This window comes from Bufo gargarizans, chromosome 6 (genome assembly GCF_014858855.1).
Source record: "Bufo gargarizans isolate SCDJY-AF-19 chromosome 6, ASM1485885v1, whole genome shotgun sequence".
Classification (NCBI taxonomy): Eukaryota; Metazoa; Chordata; class Amphibia; order Anura; family Bufonidae; genus Bufo; species Bufo gargarizans.
The window spans coordinates 379195157-379211350 of NC_058085.1; the positions used below are offsets into that span (position 1 = coordinate 379195157).

General features: G+C 45.9%; 1 protein-coding gene across 4 annotated transcripts in view; it reads left to right on the top strand.

The window, feature by feature from the left end:
- Nucleotides 1–4211: 4211 nt before the first annotated feature.
- Nucleotides 4212–16194, top strand: part of CCDC186 (coiled-coil domain containing 186) — a 53093-nt gene continuing 41110 nt past the window's right edge. Inside the window, exons 1-3 of one of the 4 annotated variants that reach the window (XM_044296323.1) lie at nucleotides 4212–4344; nucleotides 10477–11070; nucleotides 13850–13976. In XM_044296323.1, the coding sequence (XP_044152258.1) occupies nucleotides 10487–11070; nucleotides 13850–13976 (711 nt within the window). In that variant the 5' untranslated portion in view covers nucleotides 4212–4344; nucleotides 10477–10486. Of the gene's footprint in view, nucleotides 4345–4983; nucleotides 5194–10476; nucleotides 11071–13849; nucleotides 13977–16194 lie in introns of those variants that run through there. The other 3 variants (XM_044296325.1, XM_044296321.1, XM_044296322.1) reach the window with 3 other exon arrangements.

Here is a 16194-nt window from a genome sequence, read left to right on the forward strand (position 1 = left end):
TTCAGTGCCGTCCACAGATAGCCCCCACTTCAGTGCCGTCCACAGATAGCCCCCACTTCAGTGCCGTCCACAGATAGCCCCCACTTCAGTGCCGTCCACAGATAGCCCCCACTTCAGTGCCGTCCACAGATAGCCCCCCCCCACCTCGAGCCGCCTCCTAGCTAATTTAATCACTGCACTTGCCTCTGTGAAATTGAAGAGAAGCGCTGTAATCTCACACAGGCGCACTGGCGGAGGCCAGGAAGACGGTGCATGCGCCTCTGCCAGTGCGCCTGTGCGAGATTACGGAGCTTCTCTTCAATTTCACAGAGGCAAGTGCAGTGAATAAATTAGCTAGGAGGCGGCGCTGCCTGTGCCGTTCACAGCGCGCCCTGCTCTGATAAAGTCCGGTCACTGAGCGGGCCGCATGACACGGCTTCGCGTGCAACATTTGGCCCGCGGGCTGTAGGTTGGGCATCACTGTTCTAAATTATTTATGGAACCCCATGCCGCCTCGAGATGTGAATGGGTACAAGATTCTCACACAGTGGTACAGAACCCCCGATATTACTTGTAGATGCGATCAGTACGCCCGAAACGCGTTGAACTATTAAAATAAACTGTTTGACACTAGTTTCTTATAGTCTACATGCGACATCGGTGCGGAGGAAGTACCTGTAGGTGTCATGAGTTTATCCTTCAGGTCTCCTCCTCAGTAAAGTGAGTAAATAGTCTGAATTTCTCTTAACAATAAAGAGGGGTCCTCTTATAGCCTTTACAGTACGTTTTATTTGCTTCTATATGTGTTTATTGAGAGACCATTCGTTAATTATTCTGATGTAAAACTCCTAGAGAATTGGCGCTGATTTGACTTTTTTAGTGATACTACATTGTTTACACTACATGGATTTACTCCCCATGAGATCAGTCGCTCTCTATAGATCCCTTTTTATTATACTTTTTTTTATTTCTTGATATATACTAACTTACTAACATTTCTATATTAATAAACGCTCACTAGTATCCCAGAGATATACACTCCATTGGCGCCCACGGTTTTACATATCTATCTTGGGTAATTCCTTCCCAGAATAGCGATATTGCCTTCTATTTCTTCTCTTTATATGGTCCTGGTGAAGTCAATAGCATTAGAGGCTTTAGCAGCGATGTGCTACAGAGCTCCTGCCCTACGCTCACTCCGCTCTGCAAATAGCATGTACCTTTTCAGGACTGGTTATTAAAGGGTTAACCAGAGAGCGCTCTCCCCGCTAGTAATGGAAAGGGCTTACTGGTTATTACTGGCCGCCAGTCACACAGATAGAACCTATAACCGGGGGGCATCAGGCGGTAATAACCAGTGAGCGCTCTCCCCACTAGTAATGGAAAGGGCTTACTGGTTATTACTGGCCGCCAGTCACACAGATAGAACCTATAACCGGGGGGCATCAGGCGGTAATAACCAGTGAGCGCTCTCCCCACTAGTAATGGAAAGGGCTTACTGGTTATTACTGGCCGCCAGTCACACAGATAGAACCTATAACCGGGGGGCATCAGGCGGTAATAACCAGTGAGCACTCTCCCCACTAGTAATTGAAAGGGCTTACTGGTTATTACTGGGTGGCAGTTACTAGGGTTGTCACGATACCAAAATAATTGATTCGATTTCGATACCATAAAAAAGTATTGTGATACTCGATACCACGTGATAAAAATAAAACGCCAAAAAAGCTGCGTGCATTCCGCATTTTATGAAACGTCTGGCCCATAATCGAACAGTCCTATCCTAATTTCTGGGGGGACAAGTGACGAATCGCACAGTTTTTATTTTTTCTGTTGTGGCGTTCACCGCATGGGAGATTTTTTAAAATATTTTAATAGTGTGGACTTTTCAGATCTGGCGATATGTAATATGTTTATTTATTTTTTTATTGTTTATATATAAAATTTGGAAAGCGGGTGATTTATACTTAATATTTTGGTGTGTTTTTTTTTTTTACTTTTTATTTAATAACTTTTTGCCCCCTTAGGGGCTAGAACCTGGGATCTTTTAATCCCTTGTTCTATTCACCCTAATAGATCTCTATCAGGGTGTATAGGACGTCACACTCTCCCTGCTGCCCTGGGCTTTGTGTACACCGCAGCAGTGAGATTACCATGGCAGGCAGAGCTTCAGTAGCATCCTGGCTGCCATGGTAACCGATCAGAGCCCCAGGAATACACTGCTGAGGCTCCGATCACAACTGCCACTGTACCACCAATGAAGACGGGGGAGGGGAGCATGTGGCCACTGCCACCAATGATTTTAATACTGAGGGGGGGGGCACTACGCCGCACCTGAGGGGTTAACTGCCACTGATTGCAGCTCCCTGTCATAGAGGCCGGGTGCTGGCTATGTGATTCTGCCGCCTCCTGTATCTGTATTTTTGCCGCCTTCCGGAATGCACACGTACGTCATCCGTATTTTCTGCGGATCCGTTTTTTAAGGACAGCAAAACACTGAATAAGCCATATGGTCGTGTGAGAGGCCCAAGGCCCCTTTCACACGGGCGTTGCGGGAAAAGGTGCGGGTGTGCATTGCAGGAACATGCACAATTTTTCCGCGCGAGTGCAAAACATTGTAATGCGTTTTGCACTCGCGTGAGAAAAATCGGCATGTTTGGTACCCAAACCCGAGCTTCTTCACAGAAGTTCGGGCTTGGAATCGGTGTTCTGTAGATTGTATTATTTTCCCTTATAACATGGTTATAAGGGAAAATAATAGCATTCTAAATACAGAATGCTTAGTACAATAGCGCTGGAGGGGTTAAAAAAATAAATAAAAAATTTAACTCACCTTAATCCACTTGATCGCGCAGCCGGCTTCTCTTCTGTCTTCTTCTTTGCTGTGTGCAGGAACAGGACCTGTGGTGACATCACTCCGGTCATCGCATGGTAAAAGATCAAGTGATGGATCATGTGATGACCGGAGTGATGTCACCACAGGTCCTGTTCCTGCACACAGCAAAGAAGAAGACAGAAGAGAAGCCGGCTGCGCGATCAAGTGGACTAAGGGGAGTTAAAAAAAAATATTTAACCCCTCCAGCGCTGGTGTACTATGTATTCTGTATTCAGAATGTTATTATTTTCCCTTATAACCATGTTATAAGGGAAAATAATAATGATCGGGTCTCCAGCCCGATCGTCACCTAACAACCGTGCGTGACAATCGCACCGCATCCGCACTTGCTTGCGATTTTCACACAACCGCATTAATTTCTATGGGGCCTGCGTTACGTGAAAAACACACAAAGAGGAGCATGCTGCGATTTTCACGCAACGCACAAGTGATGTGTGAAAATCACCGCTTGTGTGCACAGCCCCATAGAAATGAATGGGTCGGGATTCAGTGCGGGTGCAATGCGTTAAACTCAGGCATCACATCCGCGCGGAATACTCGTCCGTGTGAAAGAGGCCTGACGCTGGGTTCACACCTGAGCGTTCTGAAACGAGCGCTCTGTATGCGCGATTGTACGGGCGTTTGCAATCGCGCATACAGAGACAAGCGAACGCCCATTGTCGCGCGTTCCCGAAAGTCTATGTACGGGAACGCGCGACAAGACGCCCCAAAGAAGCTCATGTACTTCTTGGGGCGTCGGGCGTTTTACAGCGTGATCGTACGCGCTGTAAAACGTCCAGGTGAGAACCATTCCCATAGGGAAGCATTGGTTTCTCCTTGTTGAGCGTTTTACAGCGCGTAGGAACGCGCTGTAAAACGCTCAGGTGTGAACCCAGCCTAAAAGATGTTGTTTGTAAGCCTTCCGTTTTTTTATCACGTGGTGAAAAACGCATTGCACCTGTGCGGAAAAAACTGAACGCAATCGCAGACAAAACTGACTGAACTTGCTTGCAAAATGGTGCGAGTTTCACTGAAGGCATCCGGAGCTCCAGTCAGGTGCGGATCATTAGGGCCGCCGGCAGGTGATCACATGGTACACTGACGTCACGCACAGTCTCACCCACTACACCTGGGAAGAGCTTCCACTATCAATGAATCCACCCAGAACACTGCAGGCCCCGCCCATGGGACACGTTCGGCCCCTCCCCTCAACCAGCAGGCCGCTTCTTGTTCCTCCCCTCCTCTTCACAGCCTCTCTACTAGGCCAGTAGCTTCCAGCTCCGCCCCTTCACGCAGTGATAGCGGTTGGCTCCTCCCACTAACAGTCACCTTGCAGTGTTGCCGGAGGTACGCTCTTGACGTCATTTGGAAGCGCCGCGCTGATTGGTGGCAGCGACTGCAGGACTGGACGGCACGGCGGCCATCTTTGTTGATGTGTCAGTGAGGGAGACAGAGGATGGCTGTGTACTGAGGAGACCGGGCACCGGCGGGTGAGAGGCTGTGTGTGGGGTGCAGGGGGCGGAGACACATTGTGTATGGGATACACTGTACATTAATAGTGATAAATGTATGTGCTGTGTGTGACATGTATGTATCCACCTGTACATGTATCCTGTGTGTGATAGGTGAGTGATGTCATACAGCAGCCAGCACTGCCTTACTGTAGACATAGGGCCCATGAGGTCTGTGTGGGGGCCACCGGTGCCATTCAAGGGAGTCAGGGGGCCGGCGGTGCCGTCTCCTGGGGAGACGGCGTGGGGGGGCCGGCGGTGCCGTCTCCTGGGGAGACGGCGTGGGGGGTGGGGTGGCGGGGCCGTCTCCTGGGGAGACAGGCTCGCCTGTAAATATTTGGGGGTGAGGGACATAAAGTATTCTATTAGTATTGAGATAGGGGGGGAGAAGGAGCCGCCTTCAGCTATTTGGGGGTGAGGGGGATGGAGCCGCCTATTGCCCTTTTAGAACAGAGGTGGAGGATGTTGGGGGTTGTTGTGCCTGTTATGTGGGGTCTGTCAGTGTTTCCGTTGTGTGTACAGGTTCCCGTTATCTCTGCATTTTTGCACCTCCCTGTGTCAGGCGCAGAGAAGCCCCCGTCCGCTCGCCCTGCCCCCAGCACTGATATGTCTGTGCTACACCGCCAGTAGTTTTGGGAAGTTCTTTCTGGGTCTCCAGGACGCGTCCGGTCCGCTCCCCCACCTCTATAATTGTCGGGGTCCCAATTGAAGTTTCCTTTATGAGCGCTCAGGGGCGCAGCGATGCAGTGAAGTTAAAGGGGTTGTCCACCGCAGAATGCAAATCATCAGAACAAGTGGGGAATCCTGGGAGACCTCAGCGGCAGAATTGTGAGTGCAGCTCTGGATCAGTACAAGATAAGTGATGTACTGGAGCGCCGGTACGCCATGTCTTCTATTGATGGATGCTCTGTGACTATCGGGTGTCCCGTCCCGCCGCTGTCTGTATTAGGTTGTGATTTGTGAACGGCTTCCCCCGTTTTCCTGATTTTTTATTTTTTTTGTCATTTGGACTCTTTAGTTCCTTTCGGGACTTTGCCGTTTGTCCACCTGTCGCGTTCAGGCGCCGGATACCGCTGCCTTCGCTCACACTGCACCGCAGATCTGTCCTTCATGAGCGTGTTAAAGGGCCGGTGTCCAATCTTGAAGGGCTGTTCAGTTTCCTAGATAAGGGGGAGAATGGTGTTAAAAATAAAAGTGACAATACGCGCCCATCCCCCATCGCTGCCGTTCCGAGGCTTGTCTGGTTACCGCCGGCCTCTGCTCCATGGTTCTGGCTAGACACACAGGGAATGGCAGGAGATGCCCCTCCGCCTGTCACCGGCTGAAGGGGTCACCGCCATTCCGTGTGTGCCAAGTGACTCGCGGAAAGACGGAGGTGGGGGCGCGGTAAATTATGTTTTTCATTTTTTTACACCGTTTTGCTCCTTACCGCAGCCCGCCGTACCATCCCTTTTATTTTTATATAATGAAAAGTTCTAGAATTTTTATTTAGCATTTTAAAGATCTGTGCTTGCTGTCAATGAACTTTAATATATGTTTAGCCATCCCTTCCTGACCGAATACTTCTCAGAGCAGAGCGTTTGTTACCATGTGTCCAGTCCACTGTCTGGCCTCCAGAACAGAGAGATTTGTGCTGCTGCTGTGTACAACTGACACAATTGTAACAAACCTTCAGCTGTGCCGGCAGGATTAGCTTAGGAAAAGCTTTCTGCCTTTCTGGAGCGAAAGAAAAATGTTTACATTCACTGACATCAAGCGGAGATTTTAAACAGTGAAAAATCAAAGTAAACAAAATGTGTTAAAATGTTGCAATTTATTGGAAAAAGATACACGTGGAGGATGAGCATTCTGATACACAGAAGATGGGAGTGCTTGTGGCCTCATGAATGAAATCTAATGAAGCGTGCGTCCCGTCGTCAGTGTGTCGGCTTAGCTGCGGCTCGGACACAAATGATCTGTTGTGCGGAGAGGTTTGGTGGCCGCTGGTCTCCGGCTCCATAATGGCCCAGTGTTCCACGCTGCTGGGCTGGACGGGACTCATCTGAAAATACGTGGAAAGCTTCTGCTGCTTCCCTGCCGTTGTCAAGATCTCTGCTTGCTGTATCGGTACTTTCACCCTCGTTCTGCTCACACAGTATCTGCCCCTCCACTAGGTCACTGTGGCTTGCAGGGGTCCTGACCAGTGATCGGAGGTTTCCAGAGCGGATAGTCCTGTGCAGCTTCCTCGCTAGTGCCCTCCATTGAGAACTTGAGGATTTGCATTGAGAAACCACCAGTCTGTTAAGGCCTCGTGCACACGAACGTTGTTTGAGTCCGCATCCGAGACGCGTTATTTTTGGCTCTGATCCTTTCACTTCAGTGTGGCCGCAAAATATGCAGACAGCACTTCCGTGTGCTGTCCGCATCCGTACCGCCCTTCTACAGCCCAGTAAAAAATAGAACATATCCTATTATTGTCCATATCACAGGCAAAGATGGGACTGGTCTGTTAAGGGTCAGACCTTCCTTTCCGCAAAATGCAGAACCCACATGGCTGGTATCGCTGTGCTTTGCGGATTTGTTGTTTGCAGACCACAAAACACGGTACGGCTGTGTGCGTGAGGCCTAAGGCGGATATGAACCCCGCTGATCGGACACCTGGATACGGGCTAGGTTGTCTTAATGAGACAACCCCTTTAACGTACTGACAGCGGCTTGGTAATAACCATTGTGTATGCCCAGTGACCAGCTTCAGTCACTCCACAGGTGAGGTCTGTGGTTGGAAGGGTTGTGCCCCTTCAGAGTATTGCTCCATCCGTGGACCCCGTGAGAGACCAGTGGTTCCCTGCTTGCTGATGGTCTCCAATGACACAGTTGATTTCCATAACTATTGTACGTCTTGGACTTTGGCAGTTCCTGAGGATTGCACTTTGTTCCTGACTGTAATAAACCGCTCCAGGAGAAGAGTCTTTGACGCGTCGAAGCTTTAATTGTGAATTATGAATTATAAGGGGGGGGGGGGGGTGACCCAGCAGGACGCACAGTGCACCAGGGAGGCCTTTTATGCCGCCTGCGGCAGAGAGTAGTCCTGTCACTGTGGACACTCCTCTCGTCTTCTGGTGACTTTTAGTTCGAAGATTTCTTCTCCAGTCGCATTTAGACCTAAATTTAGCAGTGCATTGTGGGAGCTCCGATTACAGCCGGCAGGGCTAAGGGCATTCAGCAGAAGCTGCTCTGGATGTGAATGGAGACGAGAATTAGTTGCAGTCCCCCATTTTTTTTCTTTTATACCAGTGTAAACTAAGACCCTCCGCAGATCCCACGTATCAGGGGATCAGATCCTCTAAGGCTACTTTCACACTTGCGGCAGAGTGATCCCACAAGCAGTTCCGTCACCGAAACTGGCTGCCGGATCCGGCAATCTGCATGCAAACGGATGGCATTTGTAGACGGATCCAGATGCGGATCCGTCTTACAAATGCATTGCAACTAGAACGGATCCGTCTCTCATTTTGTCATACGGACAAATGGATCAGTTTCTATTTTATTTATATTTTTTTTGCGCAGACCAGAAGGACAGATCCGGCATTGTGGTACTCCGTCCAAAACGCCGTTCATTGACTGAACTGATGCTTCCTGGACGGATTTCTCTCCATTCAGAATGCATGGGGATGAAACTGATCAGTTCTTTTCTGGTATTGAGCCCTGAGGACGGAACTCGGCGCCGGAAAAGAAAACCGCTAGTGTGACAGTACCCTAAATCTTTCTTGCTGCTCTTCATCTGCGGACACCTCAGCCACCTCCTTCACTCCCTGTGCGATTCATAAGCATCCGACACGAGCCGACCCTCTAATCATGGGCACGCAAGTATAAAATGTTTAACTAGGGTGCATTCTGCACCAGGCGATTCATGGCCATAACACGTTGGCATGTCCGGGGTTAAAGGTCAACTATCATTATCCACAATTCACCGGCAGGATTTAGACTGAACTAATGAGTCCAAGGGTATCGTGTCAGAATGTTTCCGTAAATAGATTCAACTATTGGAGTGTATCTATAGGTGAAGTATCATTCTAGCGGAGGAGAGTCGTGGTACAGTATACAGTGTTAGAGCACAAACTGAGTCTCTGATTTAGTTATCCGCCATCGAGCCGTCCGTTATCATCTTAATAACGGAACCTGTGCTCCTGCCGGTATCTGGTGTCATTTATTTTTTGTTCAAGTGACCATCTTTAAGGTGACGGGTAACTTTGGTGTTTGAGTGTCCCCTGAGGAGCCTGAAATCAACTAGGCGAAACGCGTAGGGACTATGGAAGACATTTTTTTAGTATTTATTTTCCAATTTGTGTTCCATCTTTCTTTATATCACTACTCTTCCCTTATTGTACATTATTGGGGGGCTCTTATCACCCCGCATGGGGCACTAAATCAGGTTTTTATTTCTGGCAACTTATAGTAGTCCAGGTCTATATTTACGGGCAGTATTACACACTGCTGGAATACATCCCCGTGTCAGGGCTATCCTAGGGTTATTAGGAGGCACGAGATCGCCCCTATCAGGGTGGCAGAGATAGGCACATTGCCCTACACCCCATGCTAATGGTATGTCTACTATACCTTCCTACAACCATATGTCATCGGAATAGTTTTTTGCTATTTTATTTTTTCTCCTTATTGTATTGTATATCATGGGTGAATAGGTTTTATCATTAAAGAATTAAAGGTTATGTCTTAGGATAGTGGTCTTTCTGTGAGCCCTGCAGATGAATTTCATGCATTTATTTGTCGCGGTTTGCAGGAAAATCTGCTGGTATTTACCTGTAATTTGCCTTGTGTACACTTACAGTACAGGTGCACAAACTACCACAAAGCTGTGCGGTTTGCAAATGCTTGTGGGTCGCCCTGACTGTGCACGTGAGCAGCAGATTTACTTGCAGAAGTGACGCCGTCCTTTGAAAACCGCTTCTTTGCTTTGGCAGAGGGGGTAGTGACCGCCCCATGTGCCATAGACACCCAGAGCACCCGTAAATCATGTGTGTCCGTGTCCTCGTGACCGGCAGAGTTTGGCCACGTTTTGTGCATCATGCGCGACTTTCAAGGGGACGTCTGACTCCCCAGAGCAGTTCTCTTCTGCTCTGAAAGCACTTAAGCCACTTACCTCTTCAGAGCGGCTCCACTCCAGCGCCGGGGGACTCACCGGTCCCCTGTGGAACAGAGTTGTGGCGCCCCACCGTTTTTTCGCGTGCTCTACTGCAGCCATTCGTGGTAAAGTGCTGCTTGAGGTCACCTCTCCGCATGTGACGACGGCCGGGACTCCACATGTCCATGTCACAGGGGTCCGGAAGCTGTGGGGATTGGACGCTCGGTACTGGTCAATAGGTAAGTGGCTTTTTCCGTCATGCTAAGCGCTTTCCGGAGCGTACGCACGATTAATTTGGACAACCCTTTAACTAAGCTTGCTCTCTGCACTGCGAGGGTCATTGGCCCTTTAAGACTCATTGTATTGGAAGGTCATTGTGTGTGTGAACTGGTTTCTTTCTCCTTGTCTTGTTATCTTGTGGCTTTGCGGTTTAAATAGTGTATTTATTAGTAGGGCAGACAAGCCCAGTCACCATGACGACCAGGAAATCTTCCTTAGTAACCGGGCGTGCCCTCGCTGTCGGCTCTCCGAGCTGCCGTGTCTTCACCTTCGGATACGTTTATTTTTGCCCTTTTTTGACGCTCATATAGAGAATGTCCGGACCTCCTCCCCGTCCTTACCTTTGATGAATCCTCAGCCCCAGCAGGCAGACAGCTGACCCCTCATAATATCTTCCTATCGGCCGACCAGTGGGGGGCGCCACACTCGGTGTGCAGGGCAGGCATGGAGAGTATCTAGTGACCTCAATGCTATGTATTCCATCCCTGACCCCAGGAGCTCACAATCTAATCGTACTATATCCCATAATGTATCACTCCCATCATCCCTACGCTCAAGCCAATCTGAGTGATCCGTCTGTATTTGTAATGTGGGGGATAGACTGGCTCCATGCAGATGTGGCCCCTGGTCAGTTCGGGGTCCCCTGTGCGATATATATCATGTCTACACGTTTATATAGTTTATTCATTCCCTTTTCTCACTTTCCTTTTCAGCTTTACAGTCATGGAGGAACCTGGGGGTCATTCTCAGGACCGTCCACCCCCCGCCGCTGAGGGTCAGTCGCCTCCCCAAGACTGTGAAGGAGATGACCACAAATCAGAAGCACAGCTAGCAGCAGAGATTGCACTGGAAAGTAAAGAGTTAACTCGGGAGCAGCCGGGCTTTGTGACCCCTCCATCAGAAGACTCCCAGGAGACCTGTGACCCCCAATCTGACCCCGCTGCCCCCCGTAACTCAGAACCTGCAGATCATGTAGCTGCTATACCTCAAACCACAGACCCTGATGAATCTAAAACTGTGACCCTAGAAATCCCCCCAATCCAGGAGGTCCCACATGTGGAGGACGATCCCGAAGAAAACCTGGAGACCGAGGTCTCCTTAGATACCATCAGCACCAAAGATCTTCTGTCCAAGATCCACATCCCGCCATTCCAGGAGGCTTTACTGGATGAGATAGAGAGGGAGCTCAACTGCTCTGAGGTGGACTACAAGTTACACAATGGCATCAGTAAAGGTGGCTTAACCCTGGATATGCTGGAACAGTGTGTCCATGACAAGTATATGCAGCAGGAACACTCCATTAAAAGGTAAAGCCCCTCCTGCGCCTGTGTGGTATATGATCAGTGGTCAAACATGGGGGATACGTGGAGAAATATCTACCGGTGTTTATAGCATGCTGCTAGGATATACCATCACTTTATGATCCCCTGCGGCCTCCACTGCTCCCAGGAATGAGGTCCACTGGTGACGGGCGCTGGTGTAAGGTGAAGATTACATCGGGAAGCAACGTGGCACCAGCACTTCACCAATTGTTCCTCAGGATTGCCGGGGCCCCAGAGCGATTATAAAGTGACAGTATATGGCTAGTATATACTATCAGTATATCAGATGGACATTAATGGCATATAGCTAGGGTAGGCCATAAATGTATGATCCGTGCAGGTCCCATCTCTAGGACCCAATCCTATCGCAAGAACATCTTTCTGCTTTTGGAAGTATCACAGCGGAACGCATGCACAGCATGCTCTCCGTTCACTGCAGGGCCCTGTCCCAGAGGCAAGACCTGCACCTATTAGTCATTTATAGCATATTCTAGCAATGTGCCGTCACTTTACATGATGAGAATACGCCTTTAACTTTACCTATACTGATCCTGAGTTACATCCTTTATTATACTCCAGAGCTGCACTCACTATTCTGCTGGTGCAGTCACTGTGTACATACATTACTTATCCTGTACTGATCCTGAGTTACATCCTGTGTTATACTCCAGAGCAGCACTCACTATTTTGCTGGTGCAGTCACTGTGTACATACATTACTTATCCTGTGCTGATCCTGAGTTACATCCTGTATTATACTCCAGAGCTGCACTCACTATTCTGCTGGGGCAGTCACTGTGTACATACATTACTTATCCTGTACTGATCCTGAGTTACATCCTGTATTATACTCCAGAGCTGCACTCACTATTCTGCTGGTGCAGTCACTGTGTACATACATTACTTATCCTGTACTGATCCTGAGTTACATCCTGTGTTATACTCCAGAGCAGCACTCACTATTTTGCTGGTGCAGTCACTGTGTACATACATTACTTATCCTGTACTGATCCTGAGTTACATCCTGTATTATACTCCAGAGCTGCACTCACTATTCTGCTGGTGCAGTCACTGTGTACATACATTACTTATCCTGTACTGATCCTGAGTTACATCCTGTATTATACTCCAGAGCTGCACTCACTATTCTGCTGGTGCAGTCACTGTGTACATACATTACTTATCCTGTACTGATCCTGAGTTACATCCTGTATTATACTCCAGAGCTGCACTCACTATTCTGCTGGTGCAGTCACTGTGTACATACATTACTTATCCTGTACTGATCCTGAGTTACATCCTGTGTTATACTCCAGAGCAGCACTCACTATTTTGCTGGTGCAGTCACTGTGTACATACATTACTTATCCTGTACTGATCCTGAGTTACATCCTTTATTATACTCCAGAGCTGCACTCACTATTCTGCTGGTGCAGTCACTGTGTACATACATTACTTATCCTGTACTGATCCTGAGTTACATCCTGTATTATACTCCAGAGCTGCACTCACTATTCTGCTGGTGCAGTCACTGTGTACATTACTTTACTCTTCAAAGACGATAACACTGCTCCTTTGTACAAGAATATAACTGCTATAATACTGTCGCCTATGTACAAGAATATAACTACTATAATACTGCTCCTATGTACAAGAATATAACTACTATAATACTGCTCCTATGTACCAGAATATAACTGCTATAATACCGCTTCTATGTTCCAGAATATTACTACTATAATACTGCCTCCTATGTACAAGAATATAACTACTATAATACTGCCTCCTATGTACAAGAATATAACTACTATATTACTGCTCCTATGTACAAGAATATAACTGCTATAATACTGCTCCTATGTTCCAGAATATAACTACTATAATACCGCTCCTATGTTCCAGAATATAACTACTATAATACCGCTCCTATGTTCCAGAATATAACTACTATAATACTGCTCCTATGTACAAGAATATAACTACTATAATACTGCTCCTATGTACAAGAATATAACTACTATAATACTGCTCCTATGTACAAGAATATAACTACTATAATACTGCTCCTATGTACAAGAATATAACTACTATAATACTGCCTCCTATGTACAAGAATATAACTACTATAATACTGCTCCTATGTACAAGAATATAACTACTATAATACTGCTCCTATGTACAAGAATATAACTACTATAATACTGCCTCCTATGTACAAGAATATAACTACTATAATACTGCTCCTATGTACAAGAATATAACTACTATAATACTGCCTCCTATGTACAAGAATATAACTACTATAATACTGCCTCCTATGTACAAGAATATAACTACTATAATACTGCCTCCTATGTACAAGAATATAACTACTATAATACTGCCTCCTATGTACAAGAATATAACTACTATAATACTGCTCCTATGTACAAGAATATAACTACTATAATACTGCCTCCTATGTACAGAAATATAACTACTATAATACTGCTCCTATGTACAAGAATATAACTACTATAATACTGCTCCTATGTACAGAAATATAACTACTATAATACTGCCTCCTATGTACAGAAATATAACTACTATAATACTGCTCCTATGTACAAGAATATAACTACTATAATACTGCTCCTATGTACAAGAATATGATGTGATTGACTACTAGGATCTTTGTATGATTGCAGTTCTCTATATGTCAGTGTATTCTGCGGTATTATCGCTGATTATCCTGTAAAGTTTTACATGTCTTGTGTTTTTTCCAGGTTAATTGAGGAGAATAAGAAGCATCAGCAGCTGATCTTGGACATTTGCTCTGAGAAGGACCATCTAAGAGAAGAGCTGAAGAAGCGAGGAGACACTGAGGTCCTGCACCTGAACTCCATAAAGCAGGTAGGTGTTTCCCGTCTTGTCGGTTATTTGGTCAGCGATCTTCTGTGTTGGATTTCTTCTCGCCCGACTCTCCTGTTTTACATAAGCTGCTCTAAGGTGTCCGCCTCTCATTCCCCTCTGAAATAAACTACCATGCACGCTGCGCTAATCGCCGTTTAAGCAGCAAGTGTCTCATGTATGACCAGCGTTACTGCAGTCTGATAGCAGTGTATGGCGAGCACAAAGTACTGTGTGTGCTACAGATCCTTGCAGTATAATGACCGGCTGTAATATTGTGTGCAGTAGTGCCTACAGTAATAACAGAAATAGGAGAAACTTCCTCTCCTCTATATGACTTTACATTGTCTTACATAGGAGCAGTATTATAGTAGCTATATTCCTATACATAGGAGCAGTATTATAGTAGTTATATTTCTGTACATAGGAGCAGTATTATAGTAGTTATATTCCTGTGCATAGGAGGCAGTATTATAGTAGTTATATTCTTGTACATAGGAGCAGTATTATAGTAGTTATATTATTGTATATAGGAGCAGTATTATAGTAGTTATATTCCTGTACATAGGAGCAGTATTATAGTAGTTATATTCCTGTACATAGGAGGCAGTATTATAGTAGTTATATTCTTGTACATAGGAGGCAGTATTATAGTAGTTATATTCTTGTACATAGGAGCAGTATTATAGTAGTTATATTCTTGTACATAGGAGCAGTATTATAGTAGTTATATTACTGTACATAGGAGCAGTATTATAGTAGTTATATTCTTGTACACGGGAGGCAGTATTATAGTAGTTATATTCTTGTACACGGGAGGCAGTATTATAGTAGTTATATTCTTGTACATAGGAGCAGTATTATAGTAGTTATATTCTTGTACACGGGAGGCAGTATTATAGTAGATATATTCTTGTACACGGGAGGCAGTATTATAGTAGATATATTCTTGTACACGGGAGGCAGTATTATAGTAGATATATTCTTGTACACGGGAGGCAGTATTATAGTAGTTATATTGTTGTACATAGGAGCAGTATTATAGTAGTTATATTCTTGTACATAGGAGCAGTATTATAGTAGTTATATTCCTGTACATAAGAGGCAGTATTATAGTAGTTATATTCTTGTACATAGGAGGCAGTATTATAGTAGATATATTCTTGTACACGGGAGGCAGTATTATAGTAGATATATTCTTGTACACGGGAGGCAGTATTATAGTAGTTATATTCTTGTACACGGGAGGCAGTATTATAGTAGTTATATTCTTGTACACGGGAGGCAGTATTATAGTAGTTATATTCTTGTACACGGGAGGCAGTATTCTAGTTACATTCTCCTTTGCTTTCCTTGGTTCCTCATACTGATAACAGCAAAAAGAGAAGTTGAGAAAACCTTCTTCATGTTTGTCCATTTCTCATCATGATTATATTTAGTGATTATTTTTTTGAGTTTGGAAGTTTTTGTGTTTCGTCCTCTTTTCTCGTTCGGTCTCTGATCTTTGCGTTGTTTAGGTTTTTCAGGAATTAGCTGAAATGGAGAAAGTTATAAACCTGAATATTTGGGTGGAGAGTAATTCTGGCCATGGACACAAGATATCAGAGTCTCTGTCATTCCAGTACAGATGGAGTTTAGGATTTCTTGTATTTTATCCACAATTAGCAGGGTTTTGAGGTTTTTGTATATGGCCGCCTTCACTGCCTCCCCATTTAGCCCATTGACAGATCCGTCTCTGTATTGCTCAGGTTGCCATTTTAATGAGGAATGTTTTGGGGCTTTTTGGTTTCATTGTTTCCTGTAAATGTCATTGTGTAATGAATCTGTAACTTTGTATTTTCTGCTTTATAAGACACACCCAATGATGAGATTGGGTGGAGGAAAATAAGAAAATATTTTTCCTCAGATCAAACTCCCATAAATATCAGGATTTCAGATCAGCCCTTCATGTCAGAACCCCATCAGACCTTAGATCAGCCCACATAGTGAGACCCCCATCAGACCTCAGATCAGCCCACATAGTGAGACCCCCATCAGACCTTGGATCAGCCCACATAGTGAGACCCCCATCAGACCTCAGATCAGCCCTTCATGTCAGAACCCCATCAGACCTTGTATCAGCCCACATAGTGAGACCCCCATCAGACCTCAGATCAGCCCACATAGTGAGACCCCCATCAGACCTCAGATCAGCCCGCATAGTGAGACCCCCATCAGACCT